At 43.3% G+C, this 23,704-nt stretch overlaps 1 protein-coding gene across 1 annotated transcript in view; it reads left to right on the top strand.

Annotated features, from left to right (window-relative positions):
• The window catches only part of YAP1 (Yes1 associated transcriptional regulator), a 109,782-nt gene extending 88,687 nt beyond the window's left edge, over positions 1 to 21,095 (top strand). The window contains exons 8-10 of the mRNA XM_029048162.2: positions 11,700 to 11,830; positions 15,266 to 15,378; positions 17,518 to 21,095. Coding sequence (XP_028903995.2) covers positions 11,700 to 11,830; positions 15,266 to 15,378; positions 17,518 to 17,756 — 483 coding nt within the window. The 3' untranslated portion in view covers positions 17,757 to 21,095. The remainder of the gene's footprint in view (positions 1 to 11,699; positions 11,831 to 15,265; positions 15,379 to 17,517) is intronic.
• Positions 21,096 to 23,704: the final 2,609 nt, after the last annotated feature.

Here is a 23,704-nt window from a genome sequence, read left to right as displayed (position 1 = left end):
TTAATGGTATCTGTTAAACCCTTTACTTAGAACAGTGCCGGGCACATAGTAAGCACTTAACAAATACCAGTATTATTATTATTATTATTATTATTATTATTATTATTATTTGTGCCAGGCACTCTATTAAGTGCTGGAGTTGATACAAGCTGATCCGGTTGGACACAGTCCCTGTTCCACATGGGGTTCACAGTCTTAACCCCCATTTTACAGATGAGGTAACTGAGGCACAGAGATGTTAATAGATTTACCCAAGGTACACAGCGGACAAGTGGAAGAGCCGGGATTAGAACCCAGATCCTTCAGGCCAATGCTCTATCCACTAAGCCACCCTGCTTCTAATGCACCAGGAGTATTCAGGGACAGAAGGGGAAGGATCCCAGTACGTGATTGGCCGTCTTGGTAAACCCCTGGATAAATCCCATTATACCCTTTGACCACTAAGTTTAAATATTGTTTGTTTCTGGTGACCAAGATAGCCCACTATAGAAGGCTCCATCTCTTTCCTCAGTCCTTTCCATTGGTGTGGAAAGGGTGACTCTGTATCGGCCCTGCAAATAAAAAAAAATAGATTTGGATTTATTTGAACTGCGAGAAAGAAAATAGATTTCGGCAAGACAAAAGCCTTTCTGTTCCACCTTATCAATGTTATAACATCTCCCTTTTAAAAGCTTTGGGGAGGGTGAACTTCTGAAAAGCTCTGACTATGCAGCAAATTTTAAATTTCTAAATTCATTCCTTAGACTGTTCAGGTTAAAGCAATGATCCTTTGGGAATGCGGGTTTTTTGTTTTGTTTTGCTTCCTCTCCATTTCTTTTTCCCCCCTCACTGCATGCTTAAGAAAGTGGGCAGGGAATGTCACTGTTTATTGTTGTATTGTACTTTCCCAATTGCTTAGTACAGTGCTCTGCACACAATAAATACTCAATAAGTACAGTTGAATGAATGAAAGTATTGGTTCTGACAGTGAGTCATGGACAATGTCATTACGAAGTTCTGAACTGCAAATGTGCATAATTGTTAAAATATAGAAGGCTGCACTCAAGTTATTGTACTCTCCCAAGGGCTTAGTACGTTCTCTGTGCATAATCAGCTCTCAGTAAATAACATTGATTGATGTCACTTCAGATATGTAGGCCACGGCAAATGCTCTGTTTTGTTGAATTTTTTTCCCCCAGATTCTCCCTTACCTTGTCTCGAGATCTCGGCCCCAGTGCTCACCTATCTTTGTGCCCCCAGTAACTACTTCGGCTTTTCATTGATTCTGTCAGAGTGATCCCCGGTGTAAAACGAGGGACCCGTGTATGTCTTTGATTCATGAGCAAGATAGTCCTCAAAGACCTACTCAAGAGCTTAAAGGAAGAGGTGTGAAAGGACTGGAACCCCAACCCTCTTACCCTGACCTTGAGCAAGTTTGCCTTGCCAGCTGTTAGGGCTTCTGCTTAGAACTTTTGCTGTGTGTAAATGATGATGATGATAATGGTATTTTGAGTTGCAAGCAGTTGAAGCTCCCAATTATCACCATCATCATTATATTTATTGAGCTCGTACTGTGTGCAGAGCACTGTACTAAACTCTTGGGAGAGTACAATACAACAGAGTAAGTAGACACGTTCTCTGCCCACAGTGTTCAGAGAAGCAGCGTGATGAAGTGGATAGAGCCCAGTCCTGGGAGTCAGAAGGTCATGGGTTCTAATCACAGTTCGGCTACTTTCTGCTGTGTGACCTTGGGCAAGTCACTTCACTTTTCTGTGCCTCAGTTACCTCATCTGGAAAATGGGGATTAGGACTGTGAGCCCCATGTGGTAAAGGAACTGTGTGCAACCCGATTTTTTCTTGTATTCATCCCAGTGCTTGGTATGCCTGGTACATAGAAAGTGCTAAACAAATACTATTTTTATTATTATTATTGTTGTTGTTATTATCATTTTCAACACCACACCTTCCTGTGGTAGGACTCCTGAATCTTAAACCCACTCTAGGCTGATTCCATTTTTCTCTTGGACACCCAGTAAATTGTCACCTGCTCTTAAGGCGATCAGTTTCCGTTACTTTTCCGGGATATTCCTCATGGGGCTGCCCATCCCTCTGGAAATATCCCTAGAAGGAACTTTCAGAAGAAGGCTTGGGTCCGGGAAATGCCAGACCTCAGGTCGGCACCCGCCTGTCCCCCGACGGGTTTACGCCACTGGCTCGGAAACTCATTGGTTTAGGCTTATGAGAATTGAAAACGTGTCTTGATAGCTCGTCATCACCATAATGCTGTGAACTCAAAACATTTTGGTAGGCTGAGGGAGGACAGTACGATCATTCGTTGAGCGCTTATTGTGTGCAGAGTGCCGTACTAAGGACTTGGAAGAGTATGATGGAAAAGAGTTGGTAGACACATTCCATGCCCTCTGAAGAGCTCAAGGATGAAAAGACCTGATTTGGAGGGTCCCATCAGCCCTTGATTAGAGCTTCTCTACTCTTTTTAATCCTGTTTAGCTCTTGTCAGCTTTGGGGTGATCCAGATTGGCAATCCAGTTCAAAAAACTGAAGCAGAGTAAATCGTAAATTCACACCTTACCCCTAACCCCCAGCCCCAACTCCCCTGACCGAGCTTAAACCCACATGGGCAGAGGTCCGTTAGCTCCTCTGATACACGCAATCCACGATGAGCCCATCTCCAGATCACGGCACTCTACCTTCCGAGCGACTCGGCCTGTAAGCTCACTGCGGGCAGGGGATCGTATCTACCAACTCTTTTCCATCATACTCTTTGGTATATATTGTGGTATACTGTCCTTGGCGCTTAGTTCAGTGCTCAATAAATATGATTGCTTGATTGACCGACATTTTCTGTACCTAAACTCTTCTGCTCCGAGCCCTCGTATAGGAAGAGAGGTGTAATGCACAGCCCCTTCCTTGCCACCCCTCCCACCCCCACCCCCACCTATCCCTCGGGAAAGATGCAGTCTTGGTGGTCAGAGTGACAACGCCCTGCTCTTTTATCCTTCCCCACCCAGTCCCTGATTCCCCAAGCTGAACACGTTGGACAACACTGCTCTATTGGATGATGCAATCAGGATTATTTTAAGGAGTTGCACTTAACTCTCAAAATACCTGAATACTGGATCTGTTATGGTTCAGATGGGTAAACTGAAACCTTTAAAGAGCAGACCTTACTGTTCTGAGAGGCGGCTCAGTGCCAGAGTGTCCGACTGTCCAACTGAACAGAACGATTTGGTGGAAAAAGCTGGGCCCGGGAATCAGAGGACCTGAGTTCTCTCCCCGGCTGTATTGCTTTCTGGCCATGTGACCTTGGGCAAGTCATGTAACTTCTCTGTGCCTCAATTTCCTCATTTGTAAAATGAGAATTCAGTACCTGTTCTTCCTCTTGCTTTGACCATGACCGCCATGTGGGTCAGGGATTGTGTCCAGCCTGATTTACTTATATCTACCCCAGCACATAGAACAGTGCTTGATACATAGTAAGAGCTTACTTAATGATAATAATAATATTAATGTGTCAGTACGTGCCTCCACAAAACAGTATGAGCGAATGCCTGTCACCATGGATTCTTCTGACGATGCCAAGCAAATAACTCTTGTTCTGATTCTTTCTTAGGTTATTCTGTCTCCTTTTCATTATTAGAAATACCTCATTAAAAATGACTCACGCTTTTCTGAAACTTACTTCCATTGCTTTCTAGCCTTTAGATGGTACTATCTTCCCACTTTTAGTTTTGCGGTTAAACATGCCGTGTTCAGTGTTTCAACAGTAGTATGTATCTTCCACAAAATTCCTGGGAAAGGTAATGAGTGCTTTAGGCTTAGAGCGGAAAATGACTCTTGGGCCTATTGTTAAGGCTTATCTAATACCTTTGGAGGACTTTTCCAGATTTGATATTCCTCCAGATATCAATGTGGGGAGTTTTGCTGTGATCAGAAAGGTTAATTTAGGTGGGGATAAAATGAAGTTGTGCCTTTTTGTAGTGTGTCTGTAGAATAAAGGGGACTTCATAAAGCAATACATGCAAATCTGGGGGTCTGTAGTGAGAAGGAGGTTGCGTCTTTTTTCTCTGGCAATGAAGCTAAGTCAGAAAGCAGAATGGAAGTTTTTGCGTTGTCCTAACCAACACCACGAACTCTTAGAGAAAGGACCGTAAAAGAAATTCAGGATAGTGCTACCAGTCAAAATTGTAAAAGGTTTTTGGGAAAATTAAACATTTCCTGGGGTTCTCTAAAAAAAAGTTTGGGTGGTATTTTGTTCTTCCACTCCATCTGCCTGCATTTTATTTTTTCTGGACTAGCTCATCAGATGTTCAACTAGTACTTCTGATCCTCTTCACTTTACTGGAGGAGAAACTGAGGCACAAGGGGAATCGTCAAAGAATGTGATTCTCCTGGGGTCGAAGGGGTGCAGGTTCACATACCCAGGGACCTGCTGGACAGAAGAGTACTATCATCAGCGTGGTCTTATGGATAGGGCACGGGCTTGGGAGTCAGAAGGACCTGGGCTCTTATCCCAGTTCTGCTGCTTGTCTGCTGGGTGACCTTGGGCAAGTCACTTCACTTCTCTGTGCCTCAATAACTTCCTCTGCAGATTAAGACTTTGAGCCCCATGTGGGACAGGTACTGGGTCTGACCTGATTAGCTTGTATCTACCCCCGTGCACAGTACAGTGCCTAGCATATAGTAAGCACTTTAATGCCATTTTTTTTTCTAATCAATGTTTAATTTGTGCCTGGTTTTGCTATAACTGGGCGCTATCACCTCTGGAATTGGTCAGCCATTGACCTGTGAGACCTCTGCATTGCTACTCATGTGATCACCCCTTTTCCACAGGCTTGAGTCCTGGCCCATCTTTGGTGACCAGTAAAACCCCAGCAGGTCCCAGAGAGCTGAGCTTACACTCTTTCCAAACTCAGGCTCAGGGGGGTCCTCAAATTTCGAGCCCAGTGCTTAACCTTTTGGTCTCTTTTTTTAAAGAGAAACATACAGATGCTTTTTAATCCCATTCTTCCATTCGGTTTCGGTTACTTGAAAAGAGCCCTCTGAGGCCAAATTCTGAACAACCAGAGTCGTTGGCAAAAGGTGTCCCTGATAGCAAATAGAATTTATTAATTTGCTTTCTGCCTCCATGGACACTGTTGCTATAAGTAAGCTTTGGCTTCTGAAACTGCAAAGCCCAAGTCCTTATTGGGACTAATAAATCTAAGTTAAATTCAGTCATCTATTGGTTTAATAGGTGATGAAAACTGGAATATTAGTGTTAGTAAAGATTTTGCCCTGCACCATTAGTCCCAGTACTGGAGAGGCTGCGGTTGGAACTTCTACAAAGCAAAATGATACTACTGTTTTGAGCTGTGTGAAAACATTTGCACCACTGGCAACAAATCATGCTTTTCTGGATTTGCAAACAGCAAAAGAATTTGGCCTCTCTTCTCCAGATTGTCATTCATCTTGCCAGTGGCTTGAATAATTTAGAGGCAGGCTCCCCATTTTGCCTTTTAAAAAAATAACTAAAAAGTAACAATGTCTAGAATTTGAGCTTTTCACCCTTCTGTCCACCACGGGGCTCATAAACTCAATTTCTTTGGATATTTTATATGGGGGCAAAAGCTCGTTCTAAACTTGGGCATTTTTAACCACTTAAGTATGCAAGGAAGACATCACTTTGTGGTGGTGCTTTACTCACGTACTGTGTTACGTTTTTCAAGACCCTCTTCCCACCCTAGGTTAAAGTAAAGTCTTGTTCTAAAGTATCAGGGTAATTGGGTTTCTTTTAATCCTTATTAATTTACAAGGAAAATCTGCTGATTCTTCCTTCTTGAACAGTCGATGAAAATGAAGCAAGTTTTATGATACAGAAGAGTACTCAGTGTGAGATCCACTTTGGCAGGGCAGAAGGCCCTGGGCCTGTTGCATCATGGCCTAGGGGAAGAGAACGGGCCCAGGAGTCAGAGGACCTGGGTTTTAATCCTGGCTTTGCCACTTGTCTGCTTTGTGACCCTGGGCAAGTCACTTCACTTCTCTGTGCCTCAGTTACCTCATCTGTAAAATAGGATTCAATAGCTGTTCTCCCTCCTACTGAGATTGGGATTATCTTGAATCTACCCCAATGCTTAGTACAGTTCTTAGCAATAAATATGTTGGATTAAGCACTTACTATGTGCCAAGCACTGTACTAAGCGCCTGAGAGAGTACAGTATAGCAGAGTTGGTAGATACATTTCCTGTCCATGATGACTTTAACAAATACCACTATTATTATTTTTATCATCATTATAATTATTATTACTTTTTGGATTTCCCTGCTCACCTCTGAGGGATTATGCAGCCCCCTTCCTTAACTGAGCTTTAGAACCCGAGTCAGGTGACAGTGGTGGTGATGGGCTAAAAAGAAAGAGCCCCAGAAGTAGCCAAGGGCATGTGGGCACTCAAATAAGAGGCTGGCACCCCGCCACTTAGTGAGAGTGAACATCTTTAGGCGTGATAGCAGCGAGGAGATTACAGATCATGCTTGGGGACCATTTTAACCAAAGACCTTTAAATTCCAGAATTTAAAGTTAATGTTATGCAGATTTACAAGTGCCTCGGGATCCTTTCGGCTCCAGTCCCGATGCCCCGATTTGGGAAAGACTGTTGGGAAACTGGGATTCTCAAGTTGTTTGGAAAGTTCAAACATGCGTCCCTAGTCTGTATTCTTAAAGTTGGTCTGGGCAGGTGAAGGATTAGTTAAATATCATAGATTTTAAAAGATGTATGTTTTCAGGCTCTAAAGTAATTTTTCCAGCTGTGGAGTCAAATTTTCACTGTTTCCTTAGAGTTAAACCTATGACTGAGAAGGAGGCAACCCGACTTTGTTTTTTCTGTTTTTAAAATTGTGAACACAGACCGATAGCAAGTAGGTGAACTATTTATAAGAAGTGTATTTTTAGAGTCATTTTGTGTCTAAATTTGGCTTTTGAGTCTATAAAACAGGCCCCATTTGAAAAAGTCACTTACAGAAGAAGTACTTGATGCTCTTACCCTACTTTATCCAAAAATGGCTGTATGTTTACCACAACTTAAACGTCTGCTAAAGGCTCTGTTAGAGTTAGAAGTGCTCTGCTAAACAAGGCAATATAAAGACAGAAAAGATTGATAGCCAGTGTCATTTTTATATTAAAAATATTTCACCATGAGAACTTTTTGTATAAAGGTACTATTAATACTTTTTGTAAAATGTGGTTGTACCACGAAATGAGTAAAAATAGAAAGATGTGAGATGAATCTTAAAATCCAGATTTCTTTTGCCCTTTGATCTCTGAATCAAGAATAGTACTATTGAGTTTCAAATAACAACAAAAACCTCTTCCCTTCTAAATTCAACCCCCCCAAAAAAATGGGTAACTGGGGTTTATGTGGAAAAAAAATCAATAACATTTACTTATTGCTTACCGTGGGCAGAGCACTGTGCTAAGTGCTTGGGAGATATCGTCTCTACTCTTTTTAAATTAATAAGGATTAAAAGCGGCCCAATAACACTGATACTTAGGAGCAAGACTTTAACCTAGGGTGGGAGGAGGGTCTTAAGAAACATAACGGACTACCTGAGTGAAGTACGAGTTTACATCCTACAGGGGAGACAGACACTAAAATAGCTTTCCAGAGAGGAGAAGGAAGCAAGAAGAGATAAATATATATGAGTAAATGCTGAAGTATCAGGGTATGTAAGATATATACAAGTGCCACCAGTGACTCTCCTTACACGAGTGCGCTGTTGGTGCTGAGGTGAATTGAGCTCATAAATGTATTCCCAGCCAAGGATTGTAATGTGAATCCCTCAGAACAGTAAACTAAATCTTGTATGGAGATGGTCTGTCACATTTTTTTGGAAGTATTTTCTGAGCCTTTTGTAGAAACACCTGAAAAAGAACTCTCAAAAATTTTAAATGTGGGGAAACAGTAGTGGAGTATTTAATTAAGCCTCATTATAATCTGATTGAAAAGTGCATTCCAATTCTTTTCTGTTGTTTCTCAGCAGCAGTATTTCAGAATTACACTGTTGCAATAAGTAACTTTAAAGCACATTTTGAATGTAATAGAAACTAATTTTATGAGTGCGCCAAATTGGCATAGCCATTTAAAGTCCTGGGAGGTGGCTGGAAAAGCTACAAAAGCTGATTTCATATTTAAAGTTACTTCTTTCTCTAAGGAGCTGGTGGATTATTTTGTCTAACACCCAAAGTTAAAACACTGTGCTAAAAATATCTGTGCGCTAGGATTGTTTTTTCCCAAAAGTAGCTAGAAATAATTGGACATAGCTTTCAAATGACTTGATTTTTCTGAAGTAATCGAGTCCTAGGAAATCTAGCTGAAACATTTTCTTATTTCCGTTTCTGTATTTCAGAAGTCAAATATTTCACATAAAATGTGTGCACTTTGATACATGAAGCAAGTATTTTTAGCTTTTTTTTATATATATACACAATGACGTGTATGCGAGGTGGGCTTTCCCATTTCACTTATCCGTAACTAATCGGATGCCATTTTCATGAGTCTGCATCAGCAAGCATTTTCTGGAAAGGAATACCCATTGAGCCCAAACTCCTATCATGCACTGGGAAGCGAATCACCAGAGTGGAGGCCTGCTGGCATGTGTTTGTGTGTTGGTGTGTCTTGAAACGGTTTCAGTAATCCAGTTGCCAATTAATTGTGGGGTTTAAAATAAGGACTGAAGATGTGAGGGTTGACAGATGAGACTTACAATGGACTGCATGTAAAACACCAAATGAAAGCGTGGTCCGAGGTGACTCTGAGGTTATGGTAATGAGTGGCAGAGAAGTTAGGAGGGGCTGCTGAGAATAATAGAGAAGTTAAAAGGTGGAGGTTTAGGAAGAAGATGAGAAATTGAGATTTGAGGAGACCTCTGTTCCCATTCTAAGAAGTCACTTACCTTCTTTGGTCTCAGTTTCCTCAAGCGACTTGCCTGAGGTCACACAGCAAGAAAGTGGCAGAGCTGGGATGAGAACCCAGGTCTCCCGATTCCCAGAACCGGGCTCTTTCCACTAGGCCATGCTGCTTCTCAGTTTTCAGGAAGCTGTCTCCCCCACTGACATTGAATATGCTCATGCTTCTCTCATTCTAAGAGCCCTCTGGATCCCATAGTATCCTCCAGCTGTCGCCCCATCTCCCTGCCCCCTCTCCTGTCCAAACTCTTCTAACAGGCCACGTACCCATTTCCATCTGCTTTTCACCCCCTTCATTTCACTGAGGCTGCACTCTGCAAGCTCCCCAATAACAGCTTTTAGACAAGTCTGCTCTGTCCAATCCTCCCTGGCCTCCTTCAGCCCTCTTAACCACTCCCTTCTCCTGGAAAAGCCATCAGACCGTGGTTTTGCTATCGCGGCACTCAGCCTGTTTGTCTCCTCCCTTTCTAACCATTCCTCATCTCCGTTCGCCATCTTCCCTGCCCTTTCTCATTCGCAACTGTGGCTTTGTTGTGGGTCCCTCTCACCTCCCCCTCGGTTTACACTCACACTCTTGGGGAGCTTGACTGCTCACCTGTCCTACTCTCCAGCTAGTTAGTCTTAGTTCTTGCCTCCCTGTCCCCTGAGATCTAAGAGATATAAGGACAGCAAGTATCTTATCCCCATTTTGCAGATGATGGAACCTGAGACACTTGCCCGAGGTCATACAGTAAGCCAGGAGCCAGGCTGGAATTAAATCAGTCCTGTCCATGATCTTTCCTTTTGGTTGGTCTGCCAGCACCTCAAACTCCATGCCTAAACCCTACACCGACTCTCATAAACTCAGTCCTCCTGATGGACCCTCTCTGTCAGTAACACCATCACCCTCTCTGTCCCTGAAATCCACAACTTTGGTGTCTCTGGAACAATCCACCACCATTCAGGGTTCACGTCCAGTGAACAGTAACTGTGGTATTTATTAAGCCCCAACGATGTACTGAAAACTGTGGTAGACACGGATAATCAGACTGCACACAGTCCCTGACCCACAAGATCTCTAAGGTGTAAGGAGAGCAAATATTTTAGCCCCATTTTGCAGACGAGAGGATAAGTGACTGGCCCAGGGTCTCAAAATAAGCCAGCGCCTGGGCTGGGATTAAACTAATGGCATCCATGATCACAGTTTTCTCTGTTGCTAAAGTCATCTTCCCTTCTCTGACACCTTGCCCTCACACCTTCCTCTTCAACCTCTGGGCTCTTTTCTAGAGCCAGTTCCCTTTCTGGTATTACTTGGGACCCCCCTCTCATGGCCAGAAACTGTCTTTAAAAGGTGCACAAAATCTAATCGAGGCTCCCCTCGATCAGCAACCTTAGCCTGGCCAAGCTCGTCCCCCATTCCAAATCTTATACCAAACCACCTCTGCATTTGTTTTTGAAAGTAATGTAGGACTTGGAGGTGTAAGTGTCTCTCGGCTTCTTCTTTAAAGTCTTGAAATGTAATATGTTTATCGGAACCTAGCTGGACCCGAACCCAATGTCGGAATGATGGGTCGGGCTTGGGCTGGTCTGCCCAGGTCTCCCAGCGTTCCTGCCCCTGGGAGTCACTACACATGTCCGGAGGCTCACATCTGCTCAGATGTCTCCTAGGATCCCAAGGACTAGAAGCCTCAGCAAGTCAGTCCCAATCCATAAGTGAGGCCAGACATAGATGGGGTGTATTGTCGGCTCCGAATGCTTGGAATGGGTCAGTTGTAGCCAGCTCACAGGACGAGTGTGTTTGGGGAGTCTTAGCGTGCTTGTACAGATCTCGGATCAAAGGGACCTCTCGGTTTGTAGAGGCCTGGATTTGGTTGTGTTTGGGTCAGTCATGAACCAAGGATGGTTTTTCTAACAGACCCCTATATATATATATATATATATTTTTTTTTACCAAGTATTGTATTTTATAAATGGGAGGTGATATTGACAACGGGCAGCTGACCCATCACCCGATCTGATGGCCTCACCCTTAGGGGAGGGGCAGGTTAGGGGAGGGGCGGGTAACCAAACCCTGCTCCGTGCAGGGTTTTTGGCCCTGTGACTTTTGGCCCGGGATACAAGAGCCGGGATGCAAGTCGGGTTACCCCGCCGGATGGAGCCCAGAACTGCCACGGCTGCTTTGATATCTTGGGGGAAACCTCGTGTCATCCGTGTTCCTTGGAGATTTTTCATTGTTCATCACTGTGGGAGTAGCTGAGGGGAGACAGACCACGGAAAATAAGAAACTAAATTCCAAAAGAGGGCTGAGAAAGAAAAGTCCCATTTAGAAGTTAGGTTGGTCACCCCTTCACTCAGTGAAGATTTGCTACCTTAGTCAATTGGAGAACTTTGTGGTGCCAGGCTACATAGAAAAGGCATCAAATGTGTATACAACGGGCTTAATTAAGTTAACTCTCAAGGTACTGATACAGAAATATCAGAGAGGTAGGTGAGCTGAACTTTAATGCAATTAAATCTTTAATGTTTTGAGCTAAAAGGGGCTAAAACGTCTTTAATGTTTTGAGCCCTTTGGTCCAGAAAGATTTTTTTGAATTTGGCTTTTAATAGAGGGACCAGCTTTTTGCCTTGAGTCCATGTTTCCACGCTGATATTTTTATTGTAATTTGTGTGTGTGTGTGTCTGTCTGTCTACATACATATGATATATATATGAATACACACACGTATAAAAGACGTTGCAGTATTGGATTATTCACCACTGAAATGTTCTTTGTATTTTTTAGGAATTAGCTCTCCGAAGCCAGCTGCCGACAATGGAACAAGACGGTGGGGCTCAGAATCCAGTGTCTTCTCCGGGAATGTCTCAGGAGCTGAGGACAATGACTACAAATAGCTCTGATCCCTTTCTTAACAGGTCTGTAGGAACAGCTCCTGGCAAATAGTTGAAAAAAATCGTGATTTTGAGGCTCATTCTGTAGAGCGCTTGCAATGGTCTATTTTGAACGTTTGAGTGTGCCAAGAACACCAGCTGGAGATGAATCGCTCCTTAAATGGCAAGTCCAGTAAAAGCCGAGGATTAAAAACTGTCTCCTGTGGGAGGAAATGAAGTGTTCAGACTTGCAGAAGGGATTCTTATTTCGGAGTCGTAACGTGTTTGCCTGGGCCCAATCTATTGACTAACAGTTATTTAAACTTACGGAATCAAGAAAGAACATGCGAATGCCTTTCACTGAGAGCGGATGAGCCGCAACCCAAACACCCTCCTCGCACTACGCTCCGAGGCCCCTCTCTGGGAATTTAACACACACGCGTTTAACTCGGGGTTTTCACACGGCATCTCGAAAGTACCAGACTGAAGGGCAGGAGTATAGTTTGGGGTTGGACTTGGTCCGAACATATTAGGACTAGGGGCAAGATTTGTGAATTCCCCACCGTCTGAGGACACTTTTCCCCAAGTTACCACAGATCTAGTGTTTCAGGTAGATTACGTAAATACACAGTGTTGTGTTAGTAACAGCCACCGCAGGCTGAAACATGTTGCATTCTCTGCCTACAAAAGCCTATTGAACGAGGTTTGAGCAAAGTTTATTCATTCTTCCGAGTTCTGGTAGGCGGGGTGTTGGGGTTTGTTTTTTTTTTAAGTATATGGAGTTTGAGAGGTTTTTCTTTTTCTTTTTTTTTTCTTCCTAAATATCCATTTCCTGTTTTGGAGTACCTCTGAAAAGAGATCTAAGTGTCAAGTATTTAAAATTCCTAGAGATGGACATTTCCAAAACGTGAACTTTGCTAACCATTCTTTTCATTCCCCCGGCCCCGACCTACTGATTCGTTTTTCTGTTCACCTATCGTGTCTTTGCCCTAATGTCATTACTGTATATCCCTGCCCTTATGTCTCATCACCTCCCATCCACAGCTTTCAGCAGCTCTTTGCCCCACTACCCACTCTCAAATGCCACCACCCACCTCTCTACCTCGCCTACCATCCACCCACTGGAAAGAGCATGGGCTTGGGAGTCAGAGGTTGTGGGTTCTAATCCTGGCTCCGCCACTTGTCAGCTGTGTGACTTTGGGCAAGTCACTTCACTTCTCTGTGCCTCAGTTGCCTCATCTGTAAAATGGGGATTAAGACCGTGAGCCCCACCTGGGACAACCTGATAAGCTTGGATCTCCCCCAGCGCTTAGAACAGTGCTTGGCACACAGTAAGTGCTTAACGAACACCATCATCGTCACTCACCCACTACTATTTGTTGTTTTCTTCTGGTACTTCTCAATGCTTTCTTTTTTCCCTCCCTGTCTTCACTCCCTCCTATCATCCCACCCTTCTCCCTAGTCATTCTTCTTTCCCATCCTTTCCCAACTTTCTGCTGCTCACAGCTTTACTCAGCCACCCAGTGTGTGTGTGTGTGTGTGTGTGTGTGTGTGTGTGTGTGTGTGTGTGACCTTCAGGTGTGTGGGTGGTGACACACACACTCACACACGCACCTATCCTCATTCATCCACCTACTCTCATTCTGTCTCTCCCCACTCATGTATTTTATGCCAGAGGCACTAAAACCACAAAGTGGAGAGGTGATATCTCCATCTGTTCTTTCCTTTCCCCCCCATCTCTTCCTTACGGGAGGCATCGTGGCAGGTCAGAGGTGTTACCCTCTGGATTTCTGGGGCTAGGAAACCCTGCTTTGGGGGTAGCTGCTTGATGGTCAATCCAGACCGGCCTTGGATCCCGGGACTTGGATTGGATCCGCTGACCGTTGGATCACTGGGCCAGCAGGGGCCCAGGAGAGCTGCAATCCAGCTCACAATAGTTTATCTCCTACTGAATTTCAAATCACCAGTAGAAATATTCATCTGTAAGTGGGCTAGTTTTTACTGCCTGAAAATGTAATCAATTGTCTTGAAATCCCTCCCATTCGGGAGAAATTTTTCAAGCAGTAGGCTTAGGATTTCTGCGAATGTCAATTGATCCTTTGACAGACCGTCATCCAATCACGGGCAAGGTAGAGGCTTGCCGTGTGTAGTTTGCGAAACCATTAGGGATCTTGTTACTTTTGTTGACTTGAATTTTCCATTAATTGATTTCAAAGCGCTTTGGTCAAAGGGCGTCTAATTTACAGATCCATATGTTCGTCTCGTGATACCAAGTTTTTACACGAGTCCTCATCTACTGTTTCTCCTGTGTAAATTTCTGGAAAAATATTTAGATTTAATGCTAAAAAAAAAGCCCCCTTGTTTCGACCGTCATTTCTGTCTAAAGAACATGGTGGGTTGTGTGTGTGTGTGTGTCTGGCCCCCGACTCTTGCCATCCATTTTAACTGAGAGGCTTCTCCTGTTTCCCGTTCTTTCACAGCGCCAACAAGAGATTAGGTTTACTGATCACCCTGAGGCAGTGACTCATTTGCCCCAGCCCAGTCCAAAATGCATCCGTAGCTGTTTATTTAGGTTAGTTTTTCATTAGCACCAGGGCTAGGCTAGGCATGCAGCAGAAGTCGAGTGCAGACCTGTCGGTCGGCCCTCCCACCTGGGCCCCCAACCCCTTGATCTCTCCACCTGCCCTGCCACCTCTTAGCTCTCCGGACGTCTACTGTGGAGGGCAGACTCGGGGAAGGTTTGCCGGGGGAAGGTTTGCCAGGATCGGTTGGCTTAGAAGCGTCAACACTGTAGTGCTTCGTGGCCTGGGGAGCTGACTCTTCTAGATGCCGTTGCTGATCCCTGGGTCTGTCCTTTGGGGGATTGATCAAATGGGAAAGTGGGACCCCCGTTCCCCACTGCAGCTGGGCTCAGATGAAGGAGACCCCCAGGCTACCTGAAGCAGTCGGCTTTAAATAGGATTAACTTGTTATTTTCACCTCAGAGCACTTGGGCTATGCCTGAGTTCCTGTGTGTGTGTGTGTGTGTGTGTGTTTCAAGTGTCCCAAGGCCACTTGTTTGCTGTGTGGCCTTGGGCAAGTCACTTCACTTCTCTGTGCCTCAGTTATCTGTGAAATGGGGATTGAGACCATGAACCCCACAAGGGACAGGCACTGTGTCCAACTGATTTGCTTGTATCCACCCCAACACTTAGTACAGTGCCTGGCCCATAGTAAGAGCTTAACAAATACCACAGTTATTAACATTATCATTATTAAAATGGGGATTGAGACTGTGAGCCCCACATGAGAGAGGGACTGTGTCCAACCCGATTTGCTTGGACCCACCGCAGCGCTTAGTATGGTATCTGGCGCATAGTAAGCCCTTAACGAATACCACAGTTGTTATTTCAAAGTTAAGAACGTTGATGCTCGCTCAGTGTCAGCAGTCATCTTCAAACATCCTGTGTCAACTCATCCCCCCCCGATCTGTTGTTCTAGCGGCACCTATCACTCCAGAGATGAGAGCACAGACAGCGGGCTGAGCATGAGCAGTTACAGCGTTCCCAGGACCCCGGATGACTTCCTGAACAGTGTTGACGAAATGGATACAGGTTGGTTTCCTTTTTGTGGGCCTCTCTCCCCCCCCACAACCTTCCCTCTGCCAAAGCTGTGTCCTCACACTCAGCCAGCCTTAGCATCGGTTCCTGGAAGAAATGGGATTTGAGTCGTGAGGATTTCTGCCCCACTTCTCTCCACATATGATTTGGCCTGGAAATGCTGCTGTGCCGCACCCTAAGTTTTCTCTCCGTTCTAAACTTCACCAACCACTTAGAGCACTGTGAGAAACTTGTAAAGTTTTGTGTGTTCCTGGACAAAACTTTTTGAAGGCACCAAAACCCTTTAAAAACATGGAAACAAAAATCTTTAAGTGAAGCAGCTTCTTTAATCAGTTGTATTTACTGAGCGCTTCCTCTGTGTAGAGCACCGAGTACAGTATGAGAGAGTTGGTAGACACGTTTTTTTGCCCACAGTGAGTTTACGGTCAGAAGTGGGGTACAGACACTAATACAAATGAATTATGGATAGATACATGGATAGATAGAGGGGTGACTGAAGGGTTCTCAAATCCTAAATGCAAGGGTGTAAGAAGAGACCGAGAAAGAGGAAATGAGGGCCTAGTTGGGGAAGGCCTCTTGGAAGAAATGTGCCTCAGTAAGGCTTTGAAGGTGGAGAGAGTAATCGTCTGTCAGATATGAGGTAGGAGGGCATTCCAGGCCAAAGGTAGGACGTGGGTGAGAGGTTGGCAGCAACACAGATGAGATGGAGGCCCATTGAGAAGGTTAGCATTAAAGGAGCAAAGTGTGCGGGTTGCGTTGCAATAGGAAAGCAGCGAGGTGAGGTAGGAGGGGGAAAGGTGATTTGAGTGCTTTTTTTCTTCACCTGAACCCTTATTATTGTAGCCTTTTATTCTCACCATCTCTGAGTGAGAAAAATGGTAAAAATAAGGGTTGTAAAATGACCCCTGCCTCATGCCTGCTGGCTTTTTTAGGGGGCAGGGATTTACCACCCTTCTAGAGGGCACGGTATTTAAGTACTTACTATGTGTCAGACACTGTACTAAAAACTGGGGTACATTCAGTGAATTGGGATAGGAAAGAATCTAGGTCAGGGGCCGGGCAGGGTGGTTGGAATACCTGCAGGCTCTTGGGAGACATCAGGGATATACATTTACTGCTCAGCATGACTTGGGGTCAAGTTGCTTTGCAGCCAGTCAAGTTGCAGTATTTATTGAGGGCTTAATGTGTGTAAAACACTACGAAGAGGTTGATTCAGTCCATTCTGGATTTTTCTGGAGCTAATTGTCCTTCTCTCCCCTGCTGCCACAACCACTTGGATCTACTGAACGCTTACAGTGTGCAGAGCACTGTATTAAGTGCTTGGGAAAGTACACCATAACTATAGAGTCAGTAGGCACACTCCCTGCTCACAACACGCTTACGGTCTAGAGAGGGAGACAGACCTCATAAAGAAATAAATAAATTGCAGATATGCCAATAAGGGCCGTGGGGCTGAGGGAGGGTTGAATAAAGTAAGCAAATCAGGGTGATGCAGAAGGGATTGGGAGAAGAGGGTCATTCCACTGTTGGTTTGTCCCTGTGCTGGAGCGTGGGCGTGGAGAAGAGGTGAAACTCCGACCGGTCAGTTTGAGGCTGGGGTTATCTCGTGGATTTCAGTTATTCAGAGTTGCCTAGTAGAAAGACCGCAGGCCTGGGAGCCCGAAGACCTGGATTCTCATGGTGGCTCTGCCCCCTGCCTGCTGTGTGACCTTGGGCAAGTCACTTAGCTTCTCTGTGCCTGTTACCTCATGCATGCAATGGGGTTTCAATGCCTGTTTTTCCTTCTATTTAAACTGAGAGTTGGGTGCGGGACAGGCCCGATGTCCAACCCGATCATCTCGTATCTCTCCTGGCACTTAGTATGGTGCCTGGCACGTAGTAAGCACTTAACAGGTACAACAGATGTCGTTGTTATTTTAATCATTATTGTGCTGCCCCAAACCCTCTGCTGCCCAAACACCCGCGAATTAGTCCGATTGGTATCGCTGCCGAGAGAAAATCTGAGTCCCAAATTTAGGTGAACCCAGAGGGATGGCCTCGTTTGTTACAGTTGCATATCCAGTCGTGACATCTACTTAATAGGCCTTTCCTATGTTTCTTTTTTTTGCTTTTTTTCCTTTCGATCCCAACCAGGTGATAGCATCAGCCAAAGCAACATGCCCTCCCAACAGAACCGTTTCCCAGACTACCTGGAAGCCATTCCGGGAACGAACGTGGACCTGGGGACCCTGGAAGGCGATGGGATGAACATAGAAGGAGAAGAACTCATGCCAAGTCTGCAGGAGGCTCTGAGTTCTGACATCCTTAATGACATGGAGTCTGTGCTGGCAGCCACCAAGCTAGATAAAGAGAGCTTTCTCACATGGTTATAGAGGCCTCGGGGAGACTGCATTCTCAATCTGTGAAGGATCTAAGGAGATATGTCCTCTCTTCCTGAGGTCTCAAACAAGCCACTGGGGCAGACTTCCGGCTTGTGTCGAGAGAGAAATGAACAGATATCCACAGAGATTCATCCAATATTTTTGCTCTTCCTTGTCATGCTGCTGTTCTATATTGCTGACCTCTTTCCCAGTCAACCCCGAAGACTCAGCAACTCGGTCTCAATCTTTAGTTCTGTTTGCCGTCGCAACTACTGTTCGTTCGGTGGGTTGGGAGTGGGTGGGAGGGCGGAGGGGGTGGTGAGCCCTTTTGAATGATGGATGTCATTCCTTCTGTCCAATTACGTGTGCGTAGATCATCTGAACGAAGCACTCGGTCGGGCTGGTGAGTTCGCTTTTACGTGTCCCGACTTGTAGCGCGTTCAACTCATGGTCTCTTCGACTGCCTGTGGTGAGAGGAAAAACATGACTTTCTGGTCTGACAAGCCAAAAATGATGTATCTGATCAAAAGAACTCAATACTGATTTGGAGATACAGATCAAACCAAGACTGAAGATTTTGTTTGACATTACGTGTGTGCCACTTCTAACGCTCTCATCAGTCACTAAGGGCTCCCGATCTTATTTGAAGGGATTGCAAGACGTGAGGCAGTTTTCCCAGAAAATTGAATGCAAATTATCGCCACGTACCGGAGCCTCATTTTTGTCTGTGGGAAAGTAGAGAATTGATCCTACTAGTGAACGCAGCGGTGGTTATAGTTTGGGTGGGTTACTGTAGGTGTTCTCTTTATGGTGAAATCTAGCTTTTTCTGGTTTCACGGTCTTATTTAAATCCTGATGGTCTGCTCTTTTTTTTTTTAATACACCTATAATATGTCTTATATAGCCTGATAGCTGAATATATAGTTTTGTATGTTTTTCCCTGTAACTTTTCAATTTATTTTTAAATGGTAGCTTTGAATGTATACATTAGAACCCGTGACCAGCGGTTTGTTTTTCATGCCTATTGAGAAAATGCGAAGTTTGAATCAGGTTGGAAGCAATCCAGAAGTGCGTTCCCAGGGATGCCTGGGAACGCACAGTAAATATCGCCTGTTGGACATGAAGAAGAATTTGAAAGTAGCTTTTTTAATTAAAAAAAAGAGAGAAACAAAACCTCCCTAGAACTAGTCTTTAGTCTGGATAAAGTCAGTGAATAGATAATCAGTGACAGGAGAAAACTTGATTAAAAGCTTTCTCTTAAATGTAGCTTTTGAAAGGAAATCCTAGACTTCAACCTACATGCCTTTAACGAAGGTGCGGAAAGTTAAGAGCGACAAACCTTTTCAGGACCATCTCCGTACGTTCGAAGCATACAGTTGTCCTTAGTTCTGTGTAGTTCTGTGTGCTGAGAAATTAACCCTGAGGTAGTGTGTAGAAAGAGTATAAAAATATGGTTAGCTGGTGAAATGATCAGGTAATGAATTGTATATCGGTAGTTGAATTTAGGACAGGGATAGAGATAAGCACGATTATACTTTTATTTTTGCGGGAAGAGCTATGACACTACTCTGTCTACGGGAATTATGACAGTTTCCAAAGAGTATTTTTAAATGAACAAAACGAGCATGAATCAACTTTTCAGTATAAGCTATGAAATATTATTTTTTATGAATTATAGTGGCACCAGCCAGCACCTCTATAATTAAAGGTCTGCCAATGTTTCCATGAAAACCCCTTATTTTCAAGGGTTTAGAACTTAGCCATAGACACAGTTTCCTGGCCAAAACTTGGTATGCAGTGTCTCCTCTCGAGACGATGTTTTTCCTTTTTTGTACAATTCAGATTCTATGCCGTTTGACCCTTTCGTTCTAGGAGTGCAAAAGTGAAAACGGCAAGTCTTGCATTCAGTACTTCCATTCAGTACTTCCATTGCTCCAACGACTCAATCACTGGGTTGTAAATAACAGCGGGTAGGCATTCGAAACGGTTGACTTCAGTCCTTCTTCAGAGGAAATAAATGCAGCGGAGAGATGGAGTTTGGGTGGAATATTCCCCGTGTATGTCCCTGAATCTTTTAGACAGGATAGCATGTGGATGGTTCAGCATTTTTTTTTTCTTTAAAGCGTGAGGAAGATCAAAGCTACTTCTGTAAAGAAGACACAAAACCACATCTCCCCATGAACAGCGGCACATAAGGTTTGAGTGGCTCTAAGGTTTTAGTGGGATTTTGACGGAGACTTTAGAAACGTCCTGCTCCTCCGGAAAGACCCTTCTGCCGTGTCCAACGCGGGGGCTAAACAAAAGAAATGATCCCAGTGTTGATAACACTAAGAAATTTGAAACAAAGCCACCCAACAAGAGCTGTTTCCCTTCGACGTTGGCTTTGCCGGTTCTGTGTCACTGTTGTGACACTGTGCGGTGATCTCAAATGCCTGACATGCTAAAACGGGGGGCGGAAGTGAGTGTAGAGAATTGCCCCTTTTGGGGAGAGTCCCAGCCTGTCTCGATGTTTTGTGTTTTCATTATTATATATATATATGTAAAAACGCCGAACTGCTTTTTTTTTGGTTGTATTGGGTAGCGTTGATGTAAGTTCTGACCGTAACCGGGTATTCTTGAATTGCTTTAACAGTAAACCGATTTTTAAAGGAGTTTTGTTTCCCCAACATGCATCCCTCCTTGACCCTTCCCTCCTCTAAGTAGGCGGGGAAAACTCCTTAGAATGATTCTGTGATTTTTGGTACAAACATTTGCCGTTTCCGACTTTCAGAAGTGCCATCTGATGAAGTAGCTAAAGGATGGAAGTGCCATTTTAAAAACCCAATTCTGTTAAGGTGGTGATACTTTAGAATCAGATTTTCCACATTGTTCAATTAGTTTTAATTTACAGTGAACTATGGGAGCATGTTGGAATAACAGTAAATCGAACAGTTTTTAAAAATTGTACCAATCAGTGTTGGAGCTCAAGCAATGCAATTTTAAAAAAGACAATTTCAAAGTGATTAAGTTAATAGCTTTTGCACATCTGGGAAGTTAGTACTAATATGAATTTTCACTTTGCAAGCATGTTTTTATATGAATAGTGGGTCTGCCTGTCTATAAACTATTGACTTTTCTATATCTTGAAAAAGTACTCTCCACTTTTTAATGTTTTATATTAGAGAATTCTTAAATGCACACTTGTCAAATATATATATATAGTACCAATGTTACCTTTTTGTTGTTTTAGATGAAAAAGCATGCCAGTATGTTAGGTACCTACGTAAATTCTGTTACATTATTTTTTCCTTATGTAATACTTTTTTTCATTTGTTTATGTGGTATAAATATATACTTTGTGCTTAAAAATCATCTCCCTTGTTTTGACCGTTTGATAAAAAGTATTTACAGTTGCTTTGGTTCCCTGAATTAGGTTAGGAAGGTGAAAACCCATGCAGTGTCTGATTATTTTTTTTTAATATGATTAATTTTAAGCATCTGTGCTCCTCTTTAGCCACTGTCTGTAGGTTGTCTCTCTCTTCTTTTTTTTCTTTTTTTACGTGGTATTTTTAAAGTGCTTACTCTGTGCCAGACACTGTACTAAGTGCTGGGGCAGATACAAGATAATCATGTTGGACACAGTCCCTATCCCAGGGAGGGATCATAATCTTGACCCCCATTTTGCAGATGTGGCAACTCAGTCTTAGAGAAGTTAAGTGACTTGCCCAAGGTCACATAGACAAGTGGCAGAGCTGGGATTAGACTCCCAGGACTGTGCACTTTCCACTGTTTCCCTCCTCCTTAGGCCGAGAAGCCCGTTTGGGACAGGGGCTGTGTCCAACCTCATTATCTTGTATCTACCCCAGCGCTTAGTACAGTGCTTGGAACATAAACACATACAAATACACATTATTATTATTATTATTAATAATCTGAATTGTCATACATCAGTGGCCCTGCACATTCACTTAATTCAGACCGACGGGTAGGAAGACAGTGGCCCCGATAATTATAATATAATAATAATTGTAGTATTAGGTGCTTCCTCTGTGCGGAGTGCTGTGCTAAGCCCTGAGGTAGATAGAATTCAGTCAGAGCAGACACCGGGCCTGCCGGTGTTACTTTGTTATAGGGAGGAGGCCTTTGTCGTTTGGCCTCAACTAATGAACCTTTCAAACATGAGAGTTAGTTCTTCTCTCACTGAAAGGTTCACATCTGCTATTGTAGAGGTTTTTTTTTTCTCCCAAACCGAATTTGATCAGTCCCAGTTGTTAATAAGTTTTAGTAAAGGTATCATTTTTATTTGCTCTGGAGAATCTTTAAAGGTTTTGTGGGTTTTTTTTGGTCACACTGCCTAATTATATATATATTTATATATATATTTATATAATTATAAATATTTATAATTTATAATATAATAGATAATTTAATTTAATTTAATATAATATAATATAATATAATATAATATATTATATATATAATAATATAATATATAATATAATATAATATAATATAATAGATAATTTAATTTAATTTAATTTAATAGATAATTTATAATATAATAGATAATTATAATATAATAATAATTGTAGTATTAGGTGCTTCCTCTGTGCGGAGTGCTGTGCTAAGCCCTGAGGTAGATAGAATTCAGTCAGAGCAGACACCGGGCCTGCCGGTGTTACTTTGTTATAGGGAGGAGGCCTTTGTCGTTTGGCCTCAACTAATGAACCTTTCAAACATGAGAGTTAGTTCTTCTCTCACTGAAAGGTTCACATCTGCTATTGTAGAGGGTTTTTTTTTCTCCCAAACCGAATTTGATCAGTCCCAGTTGTTAATAAGTTTTAGTAAAGGTATCATTTTTATTTGCTCTGGAGAATCTTTAAAGGTTTTGTGGGTTTTTTTTGGTCACACTGCCTTACAAACCTATCCCCAAAATGCCATCTTCAGGAAGCACAAACCAAATCCAAGCATCTTCAGGGCTATTATTTTGAAATACTTGAAATCTTGACTTTCCTTGAAATACCCTTAGAAAGAACTCAAAACCTTCAATCTTGGAAAGTGGCGTCATTAGGTTAAGGATATTCCTTCTGCCTCCACTGTTAGGTCAGTACCTTAAGCATTTCCTGTTTAACCACTCCAGTACCAGAACTGGGCAAGCCACAGGATTTCTTAAAGGGCAGTGAACTTCGTACGTTGGCTTTTGAGATCCGGGACTAATCCCAGCATTATAAGAGAGGGCCAGATCAAAGTTCACTGGGAAGGAAAAAAAAAAAATCAACCTGCTCCTTTGAAGTCACATTAGCCTATTAATACCCATCACATCTGTTTAATTGAAAACCTGTGTCCAGTGATGGCATAAGCTAATCACCCACTACTCTAGTGTCAGCATTGAATTACTGGATACTCGGATGAGAAGCCTGACTTGCATCGTGCTTAATAACAAGGCTCAAAATCGAAACCTCCGTAATGCGCCTTCACTACTCTCTGCCAAATTAAATGTTTTCTTCAGAAATAATTCATAGCTCCAGTTCACTCCAGTAATAAAAATCAAATCCGTCCGATCGCCTTTTCCTTTACTCTGCCTTTCCCCACCCCTCAGGGAATGGTCTTTTGGTGTGTTTAGGTGAGTTCGCTTACTTTCAAATCTACAAATCAACAAGCAGATTCATGTATGCCTCTTTCACAAGTCAGTGCTCTTCCTTCCTGCTCTCCAGGTAGGAAGCAGCTTCGCCTAAGCATGGGTCTGGGAGTCAGAGGGCCTGGGTTCTAATCCCAGTACTGCCACTTCTCTGCTGTGTGACCTTGGGTAAGTCACTTAACTTCTCTGGACCTCAGTTTCCTCATCAGTAAAATGGGGATTAAATCCTACTACTTCCTATTTAAATTGTGACCCCTGTGTGGGAGAGGGACTGTATCTACTCCAGGACTTCCAAAGCAAGCTTTAGAGCTCAGCTGCCTCTTTCTGAAATGTCTTTTATGCT

Source organism: Ornithorhynchus anatinus, chromosome 20, assembly GCF_004115215.2.
Source record: "Ornithorhynchus anatinus isolate Pmale09 chromosome 20, mOrnAna1.pri.v4, whole genome shotgun sequence".
NCBI classification, from domain to species: Eukaryota; Metazoa; Chordata; class Mammalia; order Monotremata; family Ornithorhynchidae; genus Ornithorhynchus; species Ornithorhynchus anatinus.
Note: the sequence above shows the minus strand (reverse complement) of the source record. Positions and strands in the feature narration are given on the sequence as shown.